Genomic DNA, 23,585 nt, shown 5'->3' with positions numbered 1-23,585 from the left:
AATATTTAACAAGCATAAAATCATAAATAGTTTCCAGAACTGAAACATTACTGAAAATAATTTATATTTTTATTTAGTCATTTAATTTAGTTTTTATTTTCAATTTGTCTCACAGTTTCTTTTAAAAAAGTTTCGTTATATTCAATTTAACCAAGCTTTTTTTTCCGTCTGCATGCGTAACAGTCACGTGTCAGGGGAAAAATTCTCGCCAGACGATAATCATCCAAGCGAATTTTTTAAATAAATACCAATCTGTTTAAATGCATTAAAATTTCAACGCATTGTTAAGTGTTTTAAAAATTATAACTCCGCCCAACAAAAAAAAAGATTTTACATTTTTATAATTTATAATGCTATAATTGACTCATTGGGAATACGCATGAACTATTCGTATAAAAAATTTTTAAAATAAAATGTTATACTATTAATTTTTATGCTTGGAAGGAAATTGAAAATAGCTATTAGAATGAATTCTTTTTTCTTTCTTAAGAATTGTAATCAAATAAAAATTATTCATCCCCATTCGCACATTAATTCCTTTTTAAATTTATTTACATTTCACGCTACTTCTTTGGAATAACTAAATACCATTTTTTTAAAATGTGGTTTAATGAATTCATTTGCATTTTAAATTAAAAAGTGCTTTTATCGTATAGAGTTAATGTTTAATGATCATCACTATTAAAAAAAAACATTTTTAATATTAATTATTCCGCCTTACAGTTTTCAAACACAAAAGTGGACACAGAAATTAAAATTTTAAAACATTTTTTTTAGCATAACTATTATGAAGCCTCCATATTAGATTAGTATTATAAGTAATGCTACAAACGATATTTTTTCTTAAAAAAATATTTTAATATACTTTGAGTATATTATTTTTTTCAGTTTTCATTAAAAGTATATTTCTAAATATGTGATGTGGTTAATAACTTTTCGTACTTTTTCAAATAATTTTACTTTTTGTCAAAGAAATAAATAAAAATAGTGATCTTTAAAACCATTTTGAGTGTCTTAAAATCTAAACGAATTTTTCATTTTAAACTATAAGCAGCATCTTGCCAAAACAAAATTGAGTGTTTTTTAGGGTAACTATTTGAACTATATAAGAAATTAAATGAAAAAATTGACACCACTTTGTCAAAATTTTTCTACCAATATTTAAACTTTCAACGAACGAAAAAATCAACAATTAATCTCAATTATAACGTATTTTAATAATCCATAATAATGAAATTTTAAAATTACTACTTAAACGCTATTACTTCTTAAACTATAAAATTATACTACAAAATTACTACTATAAAACTAAAATAAAATTACTACTTAAATTGTTATTATAAGCGCATTTAATTTTTACAAACAGTTGTTTCACAATTTATAAAAATAATTTAAGGTCACGATTATAATCATCATAAACTGTAAAGAATTCCGGATCAAAATACGGTATAAAGTACTGGCTCTTTGGGTGCATAATACCTAAAATCCGTTTTAAACATAAAATATTATACCGTAATTTTTCGTTCCATATCCATTCGTAATTTTTCGTTCCAAGCTACGTTAAAAAGTATCGGCAGCTTCAGTGCCGGTATTTTTGCGATGTAATTTGATCCAAAATATTTTACAGTATATTAGGCGCTAGTTAGAAAAGGTAAAATTAGCTTCACATTTATAAATAAAGATAGAGAACTCACAGCATTACTTTTAATTATTCACTATGTTTTTTTTTTCAAATGACAAAAGAGCCCTAAAAAAACATCTTAATCAGGCTTAACTTTTAATGAAATTTTTAAAACAGCAATTGGATATGAAGAGTATGAAAAAACTAGTACTCAAAAAAAAATAGTACTCATTTTAGTAAAATAGTACTAATTTAATTTTACACTATAACATAAAGGGTAGCAGTTACTTCACGCCAAGGAGTATAGAATAACATTATTGGTAGTAAATAAATAGCCCCAAGAAACTGAAACGGAATTTTTTTACTTGATCAATAACTTCCTTCCCTTCAAAAATATACAAATGGAAATAACAATCAAAATGTTTCAAGCGCTTGAAAATAGGCTTCCATTTTCAAGACAATCCAGACGAGGCTGAGAAGAAACAAAAGTGATTTCAATTAGAAACTGTATTTTTTCCAACGAAAAATGAAAAAAAAAAATAAAGGTGAGAAACAAAACTGTAAAAAAGTAGAGTAGCCTAAAGAGAAAAAAGATGAGAAAACAGATCAAGGATACCCACAAAGGACGATAGGAGGAAATCAGGGTAAAATTCCACGCGCTACGTAGAATTGGTGAGGAACTTTTTTGAAGGAAACGAAGTTTTTAATCAAGTAATAACGTTCATGGTGTTTCACTTTACCAGGAACTATCATTAGTTGTTGGTGAAGTATAACTCCAAGAACCAAGAATTATATGTGGTGTTGTACTACACAACTTTGGTGTAAAACTGTTGCTATCATTTTTGGTGTGAAGATACATGATCATATTTTTAACATAGAAAACTAAATAATTATGGTTTTGTTCAATACCTGTATATAGTACACCAAAGGTGATCAAATACTTGGATTTCTTCTTAGTTTCGAAAATATTTTCAACAAGCTTCAGGAAAGTGAAAAAATGTACAGATGATAAACTTGTGGTTTTTTTCGTTTCCAAACTTTATCAAACAAAGTTAGTCATCATTTCAGTTTCATTAGACTTGAGAAGAACAAAATAAGTATCTTGAACTATTTTCACTTGTGAATAATATAAAAAAGAGATTTTGTCTGTATCCATAAAAATTGAGCTTGAGTTCATTCTTTTTCGTATGAATATAATATATTACATTAATCTAATAACTTTGAATTTCCATAACATTTTTATATATAATCGTAATATAGATATATAGTTATTTTTTTCACTCAAATTGTAACAAATATATGCTTAGAATCACGAAAATTTGATATATTTGGCCAAAGCCATGAGAAATAACGATGCTGCTGGAATAACAAATTCTTGATTTTACGTTGGCTTTGTTTTGGTGACAAACGTAAAAGTTTTTGAGCATTTTAGCAAAGTTTTAAAATTTAAGTTTTTTTTCTTCATATTTTTTTGAACGTGGACCAGCTTTAGTAGACGCCATTAAAAAGTTCATAACGGAGTTGTGGCAACGATGCGGTCCCCTCGTATACATTCCTGAAATTAAGAAAAAAAATTAGATATTATATTGTAATATGAAAAGCCTCAATTACGCTTCAGACATGCATTTCATAATTTCAAGTACCTTTCTAAAATTTTCTTTTATTAGACTATTAAAATTACAAATCAGAAATATCTGAAAAACTTCTTTAATCCGAACTCTAAATATTTTACTTCGGCTGAGAATTAAGTTTCGTTAATAAATGACGCCACAAAAATCTGAAAAATGTTAATATATATATTAAACTTTTTTGATGTGTCTTATGGTTCATGGAGATAGTAAGCCATTGCTGACGCTAAGCTAGAATTCACCACTTTATACACTGTTAGAAATATCTCGGAAAAATGGTTAAATGACAATTTATTTGTTATTTTAACATATTTAAACAAAATGGTAAAATAACCATAAAACAAGATGGTATATAAACTGTTTACTGTGAGAAAAACCTTTTACTAACTACTCTCACCTAATACGGTTAAAAAACTAAAATTTTATTGCACCAACTAGAACACCTGATGAAGCCACCTAGTTCCTTAACAGCTGAGGTATATAATACAGCTGAGAGGTCTAAACAGCAATCTCATGACCGAAGGAAAGTACCAACGTCGTCATAACAGTATTTCTACTATTCCCTTCAATATATGCAGAGTTGTCAGAGTGCTCTCAGAGCACTCCTGGACGGTTAGAATATGATACTCTCATTTACGCATAGATGGCAGCACCGTAAATCTACTTAACACAAAAAAGTCTAGTATTTCCAACCTCTTACTAAATGTGAAACAACTAGATAAATTAGTTAACACACTTTCTTACGGTTCATCTGATAAAACACAACTCAATCATAACCTATCTAACCCATTGTTTAACGAAAGGCCTAGCTCCTATATTCAATTAAATTTCTTTTTTTATGATTTTGAAACCATGGTAGCTGTAAGCGGTTAAAAATATATAGGTTTATAAATTTGTATTCATGGCTACAAATTTGTATAAAAAACGTTCTTCAACTTAACGTTTGCTGTTAGTTGGATTACTGACTGCCAATTGGATGTTCATTAGTTAAATATAATTCGATGTTAATTGGATAACTGTTGAATGGATGGACAAACTTTTGCCGGTTAATTTACCGTAATTTTAGAATGGAAGTTCTAACAGTGTAGGAAGGGCGCGTTCACGTCAATTAGGGGTATGGATATTCGTCCATTTTATAAAATTTTTTTTAATTTTTTTTATTTTATTTCCAATGGCAAAAGAAAATGACAAACTCTTACAAAATCAGTGAACAAAAAGTTAATAGATGTCGGGCACTCCAGTAGCGCCTCAGCTCGGAGTCCCCACGCAGAGCCGAGCATCTCAATAGATGGTTCCTGTCTATAAGTTCATTATTCGAGCATAACAGGCAATTTCTTTCAGCGAGAATGCAAATGCGGCAGAGGTGGTTCGCCAGGCAATCATGGCCCACCGCAAGTCTGAATTCTGCAACAGCTTTATTTCGGGGCTTATCGGCAATACCCTGTTTTAAGCTGCTCCCCCAACTTCTTGAGGAAATACGAGAAATCTCATAAAATGTTTGATATAGAGTTTTGCCGAATGAAAGGATTTAAGAGTCCTTGGCTGTTGAATTATTTGAGTGCCTTGCCGTAGATATCGCAATGTCCTGGGATCCATTGAAGTGTTATTTCTCGCTCTTCTATCCTCAAACTCTCCAGGAGAACCCATTTTTTAAAGTAACTGTGTTGATATGGTGTTTTAATACAATCAAACGTAGCTGGATTGATAAGATCTTTGCGTGGATAAAGGGAGAATAGAGAAAAATAATAGAGACTTGACGTGCCAATTCAACACAAAGAGGATAGTTCAGCTATTAAATTGTATGCTTGCTTTGTTTTTGATAAGTAGAAAGTAACTAAAAAATTTAATTTTAATTCCTTCTCTTAATATTTATATTCTTTGATTAGGCAAGATTTTCTTTCTATAAAAAGAGGAAGCCATAATACAGTTACATTTGAAAATATTTCGAAATACGAGTTCATTGTTTTAAATGCCTTTTCGTATTTACGGTAATTTATATGATGGTTTTTCGTAGATAATACCAAATAAAACACTAATTTATTTTATTAATCTATTTTTTTTTTTACATTTATTTTTTGGTGTTTTGCTAAGATTTTGTTTCTAATATATTTTACTGCAAAGTTGTAAAATATAATTAAAGCTTAATCATTCGGAAATTTTCACATTTAGCATACTTTTGAGAGGACTATAATAATAATCTAAAAACATACATTTAAATATTAAAACTGTATTTTCAATGCTTAATTTTTTATATAAATTAAAACTAATTTGGATATTAATTTCAAAATAATAAAACATTCTTAAAAATTAAGAAACATCCGATCTGTATTAAGATTTGTATGTTCCCATATTTTCATATTAATTATAAATTTGTTAAAACAAAGGATTTAAAAAATGGATTTTTTGCTATTTAATTGAATGATTAATATATGGATCAGCCACAATCATCAATTATCCTTAAGAATTAATACTAAATTCAAAATGGATCTAAACATTATATATTTTTCTATTATATATATATATATATATATTTATTTTTTTATCTATTATATATTTTTTCAACATTTATGTCCTTTTAGAGCTGTAAAATTACACCAAATTAAAAAAAAAAGGGATATTGATTTCTATGCTTATTTATGAAATTGAATGAAAATGCATTAAAAATAAATGGAATAGGCACTAAATTATATATTCAAATTTTAAAATTTATAGACGATAAATTATTTAAACTTTATCGACTTAATAAACAATAAAACTCACACCTTGAAATTTAAAGGTCACCATCCCGTTAGAAACTCTTAATTTTTTTATTTTTATTTTAACTCAGAATTTATTCGCTTTATCACCTTCTGTAGATAATTCAATTAATTTATTGAAAGTAATAAAACTTTTGTTTGCATTTCAATAATAAAACATTTCCTTTAATGATGATTTTCTTTTCAAACTCAGCCGATAATCTTATTGAAAAAGAATTTTTATATTTTTGCCCTGGGCACTTTTTATCTCTTCACAAACACGATAATTAATCGTAAAAATTTTTGCTCTTAAATCTCCGCAAGGAGCCTTAAATAGATCACCTAGAGTTTTACGACCGTCTTTAGTAATAACTTTCTGTAAACTGTTTTGACAGGAAGTAATTATTATACAAAGAATTTAATTGCTTAATCGGCTTAAGCGGTGTCTCGAATAATTAGATTTTAAAAACAAGGATTTTTGATTTTTCTTACTCAAGTTTAACAAATTGCAGAACAGCAGGGGATTTAAAGAAGGCTTTTCTTAAAACTAAGCATTTTCCATACATTTATTTCATTGAACTCATTTAGCATAAATGCATGAATTAATTTATTCTCGAATGAAAACAAATTAAATGCTTTCTACGGTGCTCTAAGATATTTCTTAAAATAAAAATTAATTAGGCGTTCTTAAACTGGGGAGTTTTCCATTTGTCTTGCTGGAATAATTTCAGGAAAATTTTAATGGAATTTGATCAAGGTAAAATTGAAATTGAAATTAATTGGAATTGACAGCTTTGGGCGAAATACTACATTAATGACGTTTGTTACAAAACGAGTTGAATGGAGTATTTGTATTTTATCCTATATGGGAGAGTCGGGTAGCCCCGATCACTTAAAGAGTATTGCTTATATTTCTGTATAATATTGAGTAATAATCAATATTTCTGTATGTTTCTATTGTTTTATCATATAATTAAATAATTCAAAAAGAATAAACCAAAAAAAGAATAGTTTAACTTAAAAAGAATAGAAATTTAATAAAATATGTTTTTCAGCTCTTTTCAAAATGTGTCGGGTAGCCCCGCCCAGTTACAAAAATTATGTTTTTTGACTGCTTTTTCAGGTGTAAATGAAAGTGACCAAGGTATTGACAATAGATAAATCTCATTTATCATTTTTATCACAAAATTATTTTATTTATTACATATTTATATACTTTTAGTGAATTCTATCATTTAATAACAATCATTTAATAACAACACTATTTGTTGTTAAAAATGCATATAACATTCAAATTTGAAGCAATAAAATAATAATCTTTGCAACCGTACATCTATCGACGAAATAAAATTGGGTGGTGATACCTGACATTCATGTGAGCGGGGCTACCCGAAATCCAATTTTTTTGTAAATTTGTAATTACTCGAGCAATTTTTCACATAAAAACTTCTTTCTTCGTGCAAATTAAACTTAAGGCTACGTACTTTAATGCTGCATGTATCGAAAAAATTATTTTTTTAGTATTAAAATAAAGTTTAATCGAAACATTCAACCAATTTTTCTTAATTTCATGACTACTGTATTCAACATATTTTCAAAACTATTGTTTACCATGTTAACAGCTGCATAAATATTTGAAACTTTGAAAATAATATTTTTTTAATACAACAATTAATGTCCGATGGCCAATTGACTTGAAAAAATATTCTATACATACGAAATTGACAGTGGGCGGGGCTACCCGACTCTCCCCTAAATGTTACTATTTGTTATTAATTGGAGATCATTCCCGTATGCTTGCTTAGAGATTTGTACTAGAGCACGTCTTTCTGTGTCTTTATCTGTGCATAAGGTTTGGATTTTTTACACCTACATTCATATTTTTACTAGGTTAATCATCTTTATGTTTACTTACAACATTGTACTATGGTAAAGTACCTGGTTCTCTATATATATGCTTGCATATTTACAATAAGTATAATCGATTATTTACATATATATGCAACAAGGATGATCCATATAATTGCGGAATAAATGTTTTAGTAAGCTGAAACATACAAGCAATGAAAAATTAATTTGTAATAAAATAACTCGCTAACGTAATTAAAGAACCAACATCTAAAAAGTCTTTACTTTATGTGATGAAGTTCTGTATCTTGTTTTAAAAATGCTACGCAAAGTAGAAATTTTCATCAAACCAAATTTATACGATTAGCTAGACAGTAAGAATTTATTGATATGTAAGAATTCACACCTACCATAAATAATTATATTATCCTATCACTGAGTTATAATTATATATATTATCCTATCACTAAGCAAAAAAATATCCATTTATCTTTGTCCCTTAGGGTGTAGAACATTATTTACTGTTTTGATAAAATCGTAACGATATGTAGGAAACTGTCTAGATATTCATTTTGTTCACATGACTAAAATCTCTGCCAACAATAAAAAATTGTACGTTTTTAACCAAAAGCATGCTTGTTAAAATTAAACATTACAAAATTAGTTGCAATCCTAAAAAGATATGTTTCTAAAATAAAAAAAAATAAATATTTCATACAGAAGAACTAAATTCTTTCTGAAATTGAAATTAATTGCAATTTAGAGCATTGGGCGAAATAATACCTTAATGACCCTTGTTTCAAAACGAGTTGAACGAGTTGTATTTATAATTTATCCTATAAATGGTATTATTTGTTATTAATTGGTGATCAGTTTTGCATGCCTACTTACAGATTTGTACTAGAGCACGTCTTTCTATGTCTTTATCTGTGCATAAGGTTTGGATTTTTTTACACCTACATTCGTATTTTCACTAGTTTAATCATCTTTATGTTTACATACAGAAATGTTCAGACCTGCCAACTTTTAATCCCTTCCATTATCATTTTTCCCAGTGGTATTAAAATGGAATTAAAACTTCAATTTTAAGCAAGCAAATGTGCTGTATTTGAAAAAAATTAAGTTGACAACCATGATAGTAACGCATATTAATATATAAGCTTAATTTTTGTAAGAATAGTGGTGATCAAAATCATTTAAAAATTTAATTTATAAAAGAAAAAATGGTATATATTTACTACCACTTTAAATATGAAAATAAAATCTCCCGCAAAATGCGGGAGAGTTGGCAGGTATGAATGTTCTATGGTATAGTCCCAGGATAGAATTATTCCAGCAAGTTTATTAATTTCAATTGTTATTTTTGGATTGAGTTCGAAATAGGGGTCGTTCTGCTTCTGTCCATCAATTTAAAAATGTCCATCAATAGATAGAAAAAAACAATTGATAAAAAAAAGTTATCCTGCGAAGTATCCTATTATTTGAAAACAGTTTTCAATGGATTAATTGTATGCAGTCAAAGGTAAACAATATGTACCCACAAGTCAAAGGTAAACAATATGTACCCTTGTATTTTGCTGCATATTGTTTATCAAAGGCAACTCAGGGGCATGCTTATCGAGGGCATCGCTCACCGGCAAGGGAAGCACTTGCGTCCTCACCCCGTGTCGGTATACGTCTGCATACTCCGTTGGGGGCTCCATATGTAATGGCACGGACCTTTTATGGTAGGCCCTTACACCAATATCTGTGTATGATATATCTTCAACAACCTGAAATAAAATAAAATATGCATCCAATACATACACTTTATTAAAAGACACAGCCATATACAAATAAGTTAAGTAAATAAAATAATATGTAAATTAAAGTCCAAACGTATTTATATTGTGCACTATTTGTAATATAGTATTATATAGTATTAAAGATCAAAATGCTTAACGCTATTAGAATTTACAAACTAAGTTGATCAGTTGAACTCCTAGTGGTCCATTAACTAATGGGTTTAGGATAAAAATAGTAGGGATAAAACAATAGTTTAGGATAAAAACACTATGTCTTTAATATCAATTTGATATTTGCTAAACTGGGTGCGAGTCATAAATTTAAAACAGTGTTAATGCTAGTTTAAAAGGGTAGGATCAACTAACGATTTTAAGAAATTTTATGGTTTTTATATTTTCAAAATATATTTAAATACTGGAAGAAATATTTGTTTTGCTTTTTTGTCCTCAGACCAGGTCTAGGTAATAAAAACTTTGTGCAACATTTCTTAAGACTTTATTTGCAAATTAAAAGAGTTGTTCGAAATACAAATTTATTTTTATGGTGAAAAAATGGATGAAAAGAGTAATATTTTTGCAATTTTCATTCCGGAAAGTCATTATTTTTTTCCAATGTAGACCTTGAGTAAATTGAAACAGTTCAATTTGTGTAAGAACATTATCTAAATTTATTCAACGCAATCCTTTTTCGATCTGAAATATCTGAGTAAATTGCTTACCACGTTCTTAAAATTGACATGCAATTATTTTTTTAGCATCCCAGAACGTGTTTACATTATTTGGGAAGCGTGATTAAACTTCATAAACTATGAACTTTAGAAACTATAGTTTGTCTGCGGTAAGAACTCCCCTCACCACAAAGTCAGAGCCCGTCCGCTGCTGTGGAAAAAAGAATAGCGCATTTTAGGGAGCACAATGGACCTAGGGCAAACACAATGGACCTCAGAATGCCGACAAGAGTCAAAACCTGTCTTAAACAGTGACCCCATACCCCTACTTGAAATACAATAGTTTTACCTCGCTACCATAGTTACCGCCATGGATCCAGACGAACGGCTAGGGGAGTTCTTACTTTAGTCAAATTATAAGAAGTTTATGATCAGTGTATTATGATGAACTGATGAAAATGCATTAACCCTCCGGGTACGGCACCCGTGATTTGAGCGGGGTATCTGTTTCGTCCCCCACTACGGGTCACGTGAAAGTCACGGGCGAGGAAATTTTCCCCCTGATTTCAATACGGAACCCGCCATTTCCCCGTGTACGACCATCATCCAAAACCATCATCTGATGCTTATTTTCGCTACTAGGTGGCACTAGAGGGTTCGGGAATTTCGCAAATTAGATAGAAAAATTCGTTGAAGGAAGACAGTAACGCCTACTTTTTAATTAACGTTGCATTTCATATCATACTTATAATTTTTGATATTTAGTGGTGAAAAAATTACTTAAAATGAAAAATACTAAACTAAAAGTAACTTAAAAATCAGGACCGGAAAATATAAAAACTGAGCCGAACGCGGAGGGTTAAATAGGTGAAACGAAGCCTGAAGCAATTAAGCTATTCTCAATAAATTGTGTAAAAACAAAAACATAACAAATGAAGCAAAAAATAGAATTTTCATTACTATTGTTAAATCTGACCTACTCTATGGATCTGAGACATAGCACTGCAATACAAAAATAGCATGAAAGTATTTATTGAGAAATATTTAGGAAGAATCTTGCGTATTAAGTGATTCTATAAAATTTGTAATGCAGAAGTCTTTAGAAAAGCAAAACAGAAATCGAATCGAAACAGAAATCGATTGATCTTGAAAATAAAAAACGTAAATTGAAATGGATTGGTCACGTTCCACGTGAACCTGAAAAATATAAAGTAAAATAAGTTTTTGATTGGAACCCTCAGGGCATTAGAAAAAGGGGAAGACCCTAAAAATACCTGGCACTGATGATTGTAAACGAATTGAAAAAATATCTAACCACAAATATAGCGAGATAGAAAACTATGATAGAATCCCTATGCTCCAATTCGAAGTGAAGAAGGATATGTATGTATATATGTGTTATAAGGCAAACTAGTTGAGTTCATCGAAGATAGCAAGTAAGGAGTATTTTAAAGAAAAAAAATTGCAAGTGTTGTTGTAGCTTTTTCAAAACATAAATAAAACTGTATGCGTTTATGTGGGTGCCTTTTAACAAAGTAAAATGTCATGTTTTGCTACAGCTTTCTGAGAAAAAATATTGAAATATTTCATTTTGAGGTTTTCTTTTAATAGGAATAAAACTTCATATGCTGTTGTGGCTTTCTTCCAAAAAGAGTGAAACTCAGTGTGCTTTCTTTTTTAAGTTGAAAAACAAAAACTTTACGTTTCGCGATAGCTTTTTTTTCAACAGAAATAGAATTTCATGCATTGTTGTGGAATTTTCCCTACAAAGCTTCAAGTTCATGCGTTTTTTGCCATTTTCTTTCAACAGAAACAGAGCATCACGTGTTTCAGCATTTTTTTTTCCAACAGCGGAATGTAAAACTGACCCAACGCAGTGATACGTTAAAGCTCTATGTAGTCAGGTAGCATAGCTGTATAAAAAAAATTAATAGAATATTTTATTTTTTAAGAGATATCAGTTATCATAATAGTAGGCATTTTAAAATAATTCAAAACTTTGAGCAATAAGCTATTCACAACTTTGTTGTCAAGTACTTTTATAAATAAATAATAAATTTAAAAGGTATATTAAAAAAGAGCTTTATTTTTTTTTATATAATACACTTATGTCTTCAAATATAAAAAAAAATGCTCTATTTTTTTTCCATTTCAAGTAACTTCAAAACTCCTCTAAGCGAAATTGTTTTTACAACCATAAAACTACCCCTATATCGAAATAAATATTTAATGCCACAGCCATTCAAAGAACGCATATATTCTGTCAGAAAACAAATTCTAGCCAATAAGGATGCGTCAATTTGCTTGGAATATTACAATACTTTACGGAACAGTAAATCCATGACAAAATATATATCGATACAACAGTCTTTGAGACCGCTATTACTATCATCGGTTTTGAATTTTATGTCGTTTGCATACCCTGTTTATTGATTTGTTCAAAATCACAATTGTGTGCAAATGATTGCTATAAAACCGGTGAAAGTAAATCTCTTTATATTAAATTTGTGGAATTCTAGATTCCCCATTTGTTACGTTATTTCTTTTGTATTTTTTTTTGTTCCAAGAAGAAATAAAATTATTAGGCGAGGTACACTGAGAGAAAATGTACTGCCAAAACTATCAGAATATGGTATTTCTGCCCCTTTTAGAATATAAAAAAATTCGGAAATTTTAACTGATGCATATTGGTCAATAAAATATGGTGTTAAATAAAATTCGGTGTTTTATTACTTGTGATAAAATTTTATAAATATGAAAAATTTTGGTAAATTTTTTATGATTCCCAAGAGCATGACATAGAAACCATTCACTTGGAAATGCGTGCAGATAAGAGCTATATTTTTTAATACTAGAATTTCCGACAAACCGTTATTACTTGAATGGAGATATTACCAAATGAATGGTTGGAATGTAGTATATTTTACTTTTCCTATTACAAGAAATATGGCTTTTTTTTAGCAAGAAGTTTCATACTATTCTGTACTGTAATTTTATCATAATTATTTTCTCCGTGTACTTTAAAATATCGAAACGCAACGTTTATGACTACTGATGCCTCTGAACAATAGTCAGTGCGACTTCTTGAGCATAATTAATGATAAAAAGACTGAAAACTGCAGTAAATCTAAACCCTCCTGCATTTTTAGATACACAGCAATTTTTGTATGTAGATCAATTAGAATAAAACTTAAACCTTAATCAACTTAGTAAATATGCCTATTATAGGCTTAATCATCGAAACTGCCTATAGTAGTTTATTCATTTTTATAAACGAAAATATTTGATTAAAAGGAACACTGGCTTTCCAGTTATACATGTACATTAATTTCTTAGATAATTGGATTTCCTTTGCCCTAAAAATAATAATCTTAAATATGCTGAAATGGTCTTGTTGTTTTAAGAAAACTAGGGCACCATATATATACTAAAGTGAGCCTTATACCTAAAACTTCCTGGGGTGTGGGTTGCATACCAAAATACGAAAGGGGCTATCTCCGATCCTTCCTGTCATTTTCAGTATAAGATTAAGTATATACGTTCCTATAAGCACTTAAACCTATAAGCACAAGTTCCTATAAGCACAAGTCATTTTTCAATTCAAGTCATTTTTCGACCAAAAATACTAAATTTTTCGACAAGAGCAACAAAAAAAAAACGAAGGGGGCCAAATAGGCTTTGTCCGACATTCTACTGTTAAATGCCTTAAATAACCCAAGCTCATATACAAGGTCAATACCCCAAGATAATTAATATTTACTCTAAACAAAAAAAAACCCTGCTACATTTCTTTTATTGTACAATGATTTTCCGACTCAAACTTATATATATAGATTATGTGGTTCAATGTAAAATTTTTCAAGAGATCGAATTAACATTATAATTTTAAATTTTTTTATCACGGTCTTAATATGGATTACAGCCCTTAACACTTTCACGTATACCTCTATAATTTTTCTCCAAAAAAAAAATATTCAAAAACACAGATAATGGAAATTTGTATCTTAAAATGAATGCAACAACACATAAATATTAGTTATTGAGATAGAAAAACCATCAGTGATAGTTGAAGAGCAAATTTCTCAAAATGTATTGTTTATGTATGTTAAAGCTGTTTTTCGATGCGCCTGCTTTCACGTGAAATTACGCTTTTCCGATCATAATTAGATTTTGATAATGATTGAACTGTTCTGAAAACTGCTGTGAAATTAAATCCTCATTAACAAATGGAAATTAAAAAATTTTATAATATAATAATTATAGCTGATTACTTTGAAAATGTTTTATGTCAAGAATGAAATGCTTGACATTATGAAATTGTTGACATTATGTTATGTGTATATTGATATTATGTGTTCGTATACGCTGAAAATGAGTAAAAATCAGCTAAATTTAGTTTTTTTTTTTAAAAAAAAAAAAAAGAACTGTAATAAACGTTAAAAATGCTTTTTAGAGAAATGCAATTCTTTATTCCTCAATTTGGTAATTTTATTTTGAAATGAAAACTTTGATGAGAAATTATCATTTTTTTACATATAAACGCATATACATTTAATAATTATTATCTAATTATTCTCATGGAAAAATATTTTATTAAATTATAAGTCTTTTCTTAATTGTTTCTTCATGTAAATTTACAATAAAATGCCAAATTAATAACCAAATTACAGTTTTTTATGGAATATAAATATAATACGTGCTGCACAGAGAAAAAATGTCTGGTTAATTTACGGTACTTTATTTTAAAGATATTTTTAAAATAATCGTATTCCTTGTTGATAAAACCAAAATATACGGTATTTAAACTATTCATTTGGTAATGTTTCCGTTCGTATGATAACAGTTTGCCAGAAATTCAAATTTTCAAAGTAATAACTCTTATTATCACACATTCAGTAAAAAATGGAAAAGTGACTTTGAAGTTGAAAAAATGAGTTAAAAGTGACTTTGAAGTTGAAAAAGTGAGTTAAAAGTGACTTATGAAACCATATTTTATTGTAATTTTTATCACAATTTTTGCGAAAGAATTTAGGTAAAAAATAATGACCTCTTTCTGATGCTCCCATAGAGCCAAAAACACGGTGAATTTCACCATATTCTGGTAGTTTTGACTGTACCTTTTTTCTCTATGTGGTTGGCAAATACTAACTGCTGGAGCTCACGTAATCTTTCAACGGAACCCTAGTGTTCCTAGGAACACCTTATGGGAACCGCTGATATAGACTATAGTATTGGGTTTGTTATTTATATACAAACCAAAGTTAAGTAGTAAATACGACTTTCCTGCAGCAAAATAACCTCACATGCGAAGTCTTCTTTTAAATTATAGATATAGTATTTTTTATGTAAACAAAAAAAAATATTATAACTTACCTCTGAACGACTTTGATCGTTCATTGGTATTAAAGAATCATAGTTATCTTGCTTTTGTTTCAGAAGCTTATACATCTCTTCGTTCATTCTCCTGGTACATTCCAAGTGAATACTTTTAGCATCAGGAGTGTAAACTATAAATGAAAAAAACATATATATTTATAAAATCCATAGTGTTCCGTAATAATCCCCCTTAATATATATTTTTGAATTTTCCATCAATAATGCAGTCTTTCCTGTATCAAAAAAAAAAAAAAAACGATTTATCTGTGCAATTGAATCGGACAATGGTGATTAGCTGCGTAATGGAAATATTTCTGCGCACTGTTACCAAGAGTATTAAAGTTCAGAGGATTTTACAGGTATTCTAAATAATAATTTTTCATTTTCTCTCAGTTTCCTCCGGCAATATAATGCTTTTTATTTTATTTTATAGCCATTGTAGAACAGCCGATCCAAATTTGAGTTTAAGGGCAACTAATGCTCAACTCCATAGTCTTGTCATTTTGAGCCAAATCCAAAAACAAGGGAGCTACTGGATCAAGTATTTGGAGAAATGTTACTTTCGTACAAGACATTTTGATGGAACTAACCTGCATTTGCGTTACATGGATAGGAAAACCACGAAAACCACCCACTGTTAGTCTGATGGAAAGGGGACTCTAACCCATAATCTGTCTACCACCGATGATATCTTAGGATGCATCAGCACTGTAGTCGGTGGAGCTTGGGTCGGAATTCATATCGATTAGCCATCGATGGGAATCGAACCAGATTCACCTCATTAGGTGGCGAGCTCTTCCTAATTGAGGAATTACGCAAAAACTGTTGGATAAATAAGAATAAATATCAGCTCTAAAATCCGCTGTCTATCATATTCGACAAGATTTGGTATATTTTTATGATTGGAAAATAATAATTCAGTTTTTGTTCTTGTTTGTAAGCATTTACAAAATCATAATCAATTTTGGATAAATTGGCCAGATTTTATAATAAATTAGAATAACTGTAAGAGATATAAAATGGGACTGGGATCACTTTTTAGGAAAAGCATCTAATCATTAAATATTTAAATATTCGAATTTTCAATTCTTAATGATTAAAATATAAAAATAAAAAATTATATTGTAAAAATATCAAAAATAAGTTTAAATTGATAATTATTTAAATTTATTAATTTTAGAATAAATTTACACCATTTTAATAGAATTTATTCAAATGAATTATTTTTATTTTTATGTGTTTTATTTCTTTCAATGCATACTTTTTTAAAAAAAATACACCTCTTCATCTTCAGTGTCTAGCCCTATCCTTCTTCAGAAGTTTTTTTTCCTGGCATTACACTTCCAGTCATTATTTTAATTATATTTCTCATGCACAAGTGAAATATATTTTAAACTAAAACTGACGTGCTGAGACATTAATAGCCACCACAATGAACGTCAGAAGATTTGCATAGTTTTTAACTGCAATCGTAACTGAATCTGTCTTTTTACCAATACCAAATATATCGATTATTAAGTAAAAATATTATTACATGTTTATTTAAGTTGTATCAAACTTTTAGACCAACAAAAGAAAAATTATTCGGTAAAAACCCAATAGACGAATAAAGAATAAAGCAGGTCCACAAAAGCGTAATTTTCGTCGTAATGACTCTAAATTATGAGTCCATTATATTTTCGTAAGAAGAACGTCAACAATAGAAAAGCATTAAGTTCAAAATAAAGCTCAAACAACGACTGACGGAGAAATGTTTTGCATATAACGGTATGGAACTAAATAATAGTTAATGACCAAAATGTTTATTTACTGAATAGTCTTGTTTAACGTTTTCTAAAGGTTTTACAAAAGTATTTAAAGAATTTTTTTCTTATGCTTTGCATTAATAGCCTGCATTTAGTAGCTTCCAAAAGAAGATAAAAGCAGTCAATTTACATCACAATACAAACTACTTTTTTTTTAAAAGTTACAGAGAATTTATAAAACATAAAATAGTTCAAAACTTGTTCTAGTCTATTTTCAGCTCAGTTTAACTATCAAAAGTAGATGTTTTATTACTTGTACAACTTTGTAAAAACAATTTTTTTAACTACACTTTATTAAAGTTCCATGTCTGAACCATAATTTATTCTTTTGAGAATATAACAATATTATATGTTTACATTAGGTTTGCAGCAGTTTTTACTTTAAATGTACTTTAAAGCTATGAATTTAGAGGTAAAAAAAATCTGTTTCCTTATGTAACAAACTGAGTTTCATGATGTTGCTGGTTAGGCAAGTTATAAAATTTTGAATAACACATATTATGTAAAATTATACGTCTTTACAAAAATATTTGTTGCCCAAAGTAATGAATTTCAGATTTGGCTATGTATACAACTTATTGAATTGGAATTTTATATCGTAAAAAATTTATTATAATAAAAATAAAAGACGATTTAACATAAAAATATCTAATATTAGAATTAAATAGCTTTATCTTAATTTTTTCTTAAAAAATATTTTTAATAAAGAAATATCTAAAGATTTTTTAAATTAAGATTATGTTTGTAAAATCTAAAAACCTCTAAAAATTTAAATGTTTTAACGATTTTTTACTTCTTTCGTATTTTTAACGATTGAATCCAGCAATCAAGTAATCGGTATTTTTTTTGTAACCTTCTACCCAATGACTACGACGATAAACATTTTCTGATCGATATTACCAGAATTTATCGCGGTATTATTTACAATTTGAAATTATCCTTAATCAGAATTTTTACTTCATTAGAGGATTAACAGTTAATCTCTGTGCTAGATATCATCACAATATTCAATTATTCTCCTATTGCTGACCACATTGTTTTAGATAATCTCCAATTAGAATTATGAAATTAGTCTTCAAATATTTTTCCACAAAAATTCCAATTATTCCAACATTTCTCAATATTCAAATTAGTTTTCAACCAAAAAAAGAACTTACATTGTAATTGTCACTCCATGCTTAACTACAATAAAAGTTTTAATCGTCTTATGACCAACCACTGTAAGCAGAATTTAAGAACATCATAAGATCATAATTAAGATCATAATGGAAATTATTGTCAATTGGGTACTTGCAACTCGAGAAGAAGTGAAATGATTATGCCTAGCCATGTGATTCAAACTAGATTAAATTGGGTACCTGTAAATGATGTCATGCTTGTGTGGTCGAATTTGATTAGCTTCTTAATCAACAAATCTCTCGTTCTACTTGTTTTACTTATGATAACGTCCCTTTCGAGAATACAATTGAAATTTTGATCAGAAATAATCAAATTTTTACTGAAATTCTGCTTCTGCTAAAAACTTAAGTTTCAGTTTTTTTCTGATTTCTAGAGTCAGATTGTACAGCAGAATTACTGCCAAATATATTTAATTAATTACCAATTAAGATACAATTCACTAAATCAAAATAATAATCAGATTTTTGCTGAAATTCTGTTTCTGCTAAAAACTTAAGTTTCAGTGGTTTTCTGATTTCTAGAGTCAGATTGTATCGCAATATTACTGCCAAATATATTTAATTAATAGCCAATTAAAATACCATTCACTTTACGACCAGCTACTGTATCCAATTTCTAATTAGAGATTTGCTCCTATCAACAGTACGAGTTATAATTGTTTCTTGAACGGAAAATGCAAGAAAATGCATCACCAGAACGTTAACATCCAAAACATTTCGTTCACTTCTTGACTAGCTTGAAATTTTAACTATAGTTCTATGTATGATGCCTTGACAAGCTACTTACAGTGCTTTAACTGAAACAAGCAAAGTCATTTGCCCTTTAAAATTTTGAGAACTTCCCATAAACAAACTACCATAGAACACAATTAGAAAGAAGAAAAACAAAGAGAAAATTTAATAAGAATAAATTTGAATAATTTTAAGAAAAAATATTTTTGTTTTTAAGAGACCATTAGAAACTAAAAATACTGGGCACTTTTAAAAATTGAGCACTTTTTATAAATAAATTCACGCTTATAAGTAACTTCTCTGACCATCGAAAACATCACCGTTTCCTGTCTCTTGAAACTTCTATGACTACCTCTTGAAGTTATACACTGAACGCTTTTTTTATTTCATTTATTTATTTATTTATTTTGGACTAAGGAAATAAAAAAAATGTTGGTAACCAAAGAAAAGAAACTAAAGGAAACTCAGAGAAAAGTGCGTTCCCTTTACAATAAGATGACCCAGGTTCGATTCCAACGGTGATTGGTTGATATAAATTCTGCTCTCGGCTCATATTGACCACAGCGCTAACGCGAAATATTATTAGTAGTAGACGGATCAGGGATTAGAATCCCTTTGCTGCAGAGCTAACCGTGAGAGGTTTTTCGTCTACGCGTAACTCAAATGCAGGTTCCATCAAAAGTCCTCCACCAAGGCTAGTTTGACGCAATTTTAGATCCAACTTTGTAGTCGTAAACTCTGAATTGGGTCGGCTGAACAACGCTGGTTATTAATTAAAATACTATTATAATAATATTTTAATATATAAATTATAAATTATAGATATAAATTTTAAATTATAGATATAAATTATAAATTAAAATTTCCCTTTTTCCTTTCTCTAGCTATATTTTTATAGCTATATTTTAGCCTAGTTATATACTTTATACTATAGCCTAGTTATATTTTACCATAGTGACATTGAAATAAATTATGCCACTGGTCCATAACTTTCAAACGTAAGAAATATTTCCTTTCAAAGTGGTAGTATTTATTTGGGTTTTAAATTACCTCTTCAAATTACAAGAGCTTAATTAATTTAAAAATCTGCTCATTAAAAAAATAAGTGAAATTAATTTTAAAAATTTTAAGTTGAATTACGCTTTTTATTTTAATGTGCAGACAAAATTCTGAATTATGATCTGTGAACTGACCACCGGAAGTGAGTTTCGTAAAAATTATTCTAGTACATTCAAACTTATATAAAGCATTCCACTTTTTAAAAAAAAAATTTCTGTAGCTTAAGAGCATCACTCTTTAGTTTAAGAATGTAAAGCGGTTTTAAAACTTATAAACAGTTAATAAGCGAACCGATAAATTTGGGATCTAAATTATAATCATCTTATGCATATGGGTCTCATATGAGGACATATATATTTTTGTTTTATGATGTTATTTAGATTTGTGCATAGAATTTGTGCTATAATTTGCATGCAGTCCTTATTTGGAAACTCCAAACATATATTGAAAACCACAGCAGACGACAGACCATTCAAGATTGTTAAAAGAATATGATCTCTTCGGAAATCTATGGAAGATTCAAGTAAGAAGTGAAAATATAATATTTTGTTTACTTATTTTGGAGGGTATATTACATCACTGGAAAGATTGGCATTACTCTATACCTTTTTATTCAGGGCCCGCGCTAAGGATTTCAAATTATTAGGAAGTAAATTCGCCAAATATCCAAAAAATTCACCAGTTTTTGAAAGTTTTCGCCAAATGCAAATATTAGCAATTTTTTTGACTAGTTTGTTTCCAATGGAAAACTATTTTACGGTAATTTGCTTCAGGTTTATATTACAAGGAACCAATTCTAATTGTTATGCGGCGCATTTACCAAAAATTACTGCAATGGAATAAAAAAATACTGATTTGTTTAGAAAAATTCATTTTGAAGTAATTTTGAGGATCGAGTTAAATATATATTTTTCCTTTCAGCGGAAAAAAAATTATTCACCAATACTTTCGCCAAAATACAATTTTATTCGCCAAATGTGCAATTTTATCGCATTTGGCGAGGTGGTGAATGCTTAGCGCGGTGCTTGCTTACAATTGAAGTTTAAATATCATATTTAGCTTTTCCCTGTTTAAAGTAAGATTGACAAAATATGAAAGCGCGCTATTCCAAATAAATGGCTTAAAAATAATGTGACAAATACATCAATAAGAATTCCTCTTGATTTTTAACACAAAATAATGACGCTAATAAAGCACAAAATCAATAGTGTACAACAATTTTTCCAATTATAAAATCAGTAAAATCTAATTCGACGTAAATGAGATATTTCGAATGATTTTCGAAATAACAAATATTTGCCCAAAATCGCCTGTAAAACTTTTTCTTTTGTTTCTCACATCAAAACACGAAATTCATTAAACGGGATAGTCTTGAGCAATCAATTCCATTCGCCAACAATACAACAATCATCAACATAGTTTAGATTTCTCTAAAATGCTAAATCAATTTTGAAAAGCTCCAACTAGTTCTGTTTCAAATCTAACTTAATTAGGTCCTATTTTCTAGGAAACTATTGTCTCCCACGTGCCCCGCAGTCGAATGCAAATTTCTATTGTTGGAATTATTTGCTCCGGGTTGTATGCCAGAAGGTAGTACCAAGGCATAATTTAATGACCATATTTAACTTCAGTATAGGCATTTTAGAGAATTTGTTAAATCATACAGATAGGACTTAACTTCCAAAATCGATATCCACCTCATCGAGAACCAATATACTGCTTTATCGATTGCTATATTTCACTTTGTTATGTACTATCTGGCTGATTCGGAATAATTTTCAGATGAATTATTGCTAAGGGATATGATTAAAACATGAATGCATAGTTCTAATTTGTGTTCCATTTCATAATAACTATCAACTAAATTGCTGAAACTTCTATTAAATTTTTATAACTTTCTTGAACCAGTGAATTTAAATACCTTGGTGATTCGGAAATGCGAGTTATCAGATGCGTTAAAATTGTTAATAAAATATTAACTGGGCAACTGGCAAAGATTTATAATGGTAAATAGATTGGCAATGTTATTACATTTTTAATATGGATGTTTAAACTGATAAATTAATTCCTTAGACGTGAAATGCAAGATCTAATTCTTTAATGTTCTTAAAATTTTAATGCTTTATAGTGTGTTGCCAATTAATTTCATATTTTAGATATTAACTAAACATTGAATGCAAATAAATATGAATTATAATTTTAAATAAGTTGGCCTAGGATGTTTACGTTTTGGCCGTATCTGGTTTGTTTCTAAATTTCAAATTTTAATGAAAATTTTAAATGTTAATGTTTTTTGACATGGTAGTATGTTTTAAGGTACTAAATTGGTATAATTAACTTTCCATATTTAACTTCAGAATATGCCTTTTCGAGAGATTTTTAAATTATTAAAGAAGAACTCAAGTTCCAAAACGCTCCTCTTTCAGAATTAATAAACTTTCTTAATATTGGTTGCATTGTTTCATTCTGTTATTGTTCTGCCTGACTAAAATAAAAAAAACTTTCAGGTGAATTTTGCTTAGGGCTGCAATTTAAACAATACAACATGGTTTTCGTTGCATTATTCATGTCTATAGTCGCGGCACAAAATTATCTTGTTTATTTAGGAATGTTAGTTACCAGATACGTTAAAACTTCAAACGAAATATTTTAACTGTAATCAGCTAACATGTTTAATAATAAGTATATTTGCGCTGCTCCTTTGCTTATGTGGATATTAAAAATGATATAACCTTTCAATATGTATGTGTTGCAAATTTGATATACACGTATGATGCTTTTTTTTTAAAGTTTTTTTTTTCAATTTCATTTTTAAGCAATTATTTAATTTATTAATTCTGAATCAAAATTTTAGGATTTACACATACGCATGAAATAAACATTATCTATGAGACCTGTGCATTGCTCAAGCAACTTTCCAACCTTTTCCGCCAGTTTCTTAGAATATATTACCTAAACATTATTTAGTGACTTGATTTAACATTTGTCATAGGCAGTTTTGAGAAATTAATAAATTGTATAGGTAAAACTTAGCTTCGAAAATCAATGTATATCCACCCCTCAACACAAATCGATATGCTGCTTTAATATCGATTCTCACAGTACGTTATAATATCAGAACAATTTTCGGTTGAATTATTGCTAAAGGGTA

At 28.8% G+C, this 23,585-nt stretch overlaps 1 protein-coding gene across 6 annotated transcripts in view; it reads right to left on the bottom strand.

Moving 5' to 3' along the window:
* LOC107446399 (cell surface glycoprotein MUC18) overlaps window positions 1–23,585 on the bottom strand; it is a 337,992-nt gene that overhangs the window by 3,963 nt on the left and 310,444 nt on the right. For 2 of the 6 annotated variants that reach the window (XM_043041640.3, XM_043041644.3), the window contains 3 exons: window positions 15,658–15,791; window positions 9,398–9,604; window positions 2,531–3,176 (listed from right to left, as the gene is read on the bottom strand). In XM_043041640.3, the coding sequence (XP_042897574.2) occupies window positions 3,132–3,176; window positions 9,398–9,604; window positions 15,658–15,791 (386 nt within the window). In that variant the 3' untranslated portion in view covers window positions 2,531–3,131. Of the gene's footprint in view, window positions 1–2,530; window positions 3,177–9,373; window positions 9,605–15,657; window positions 15,792–23,585 lie in introns of those variants that run through there. The other 4 variants (XM_043041643.3, XM_071184932.2, XM_043041641.3 and 1 more) reach the window with 2 other exon arrangements.

Source organism: Parasteatoda tepidariorum, chromosome 5 (assembly GCF_982258835.1).
Source record: "Parasteatoda tepidariorum strain Cologne lab strain chromosome 5, Ptep-v5.0, whole genome shotgun sequence".
NCBI lineage: Eukaryota > Metazoa > Arthropoda > Arachnida > Araneae > Theridiidae > Parasteatoda > Parasteatoda tepidariorum.
Note: the sequence above shows the minus strand (reverse complement) of the source record. Positions and strands in the feature narration are given on the sequence as shown.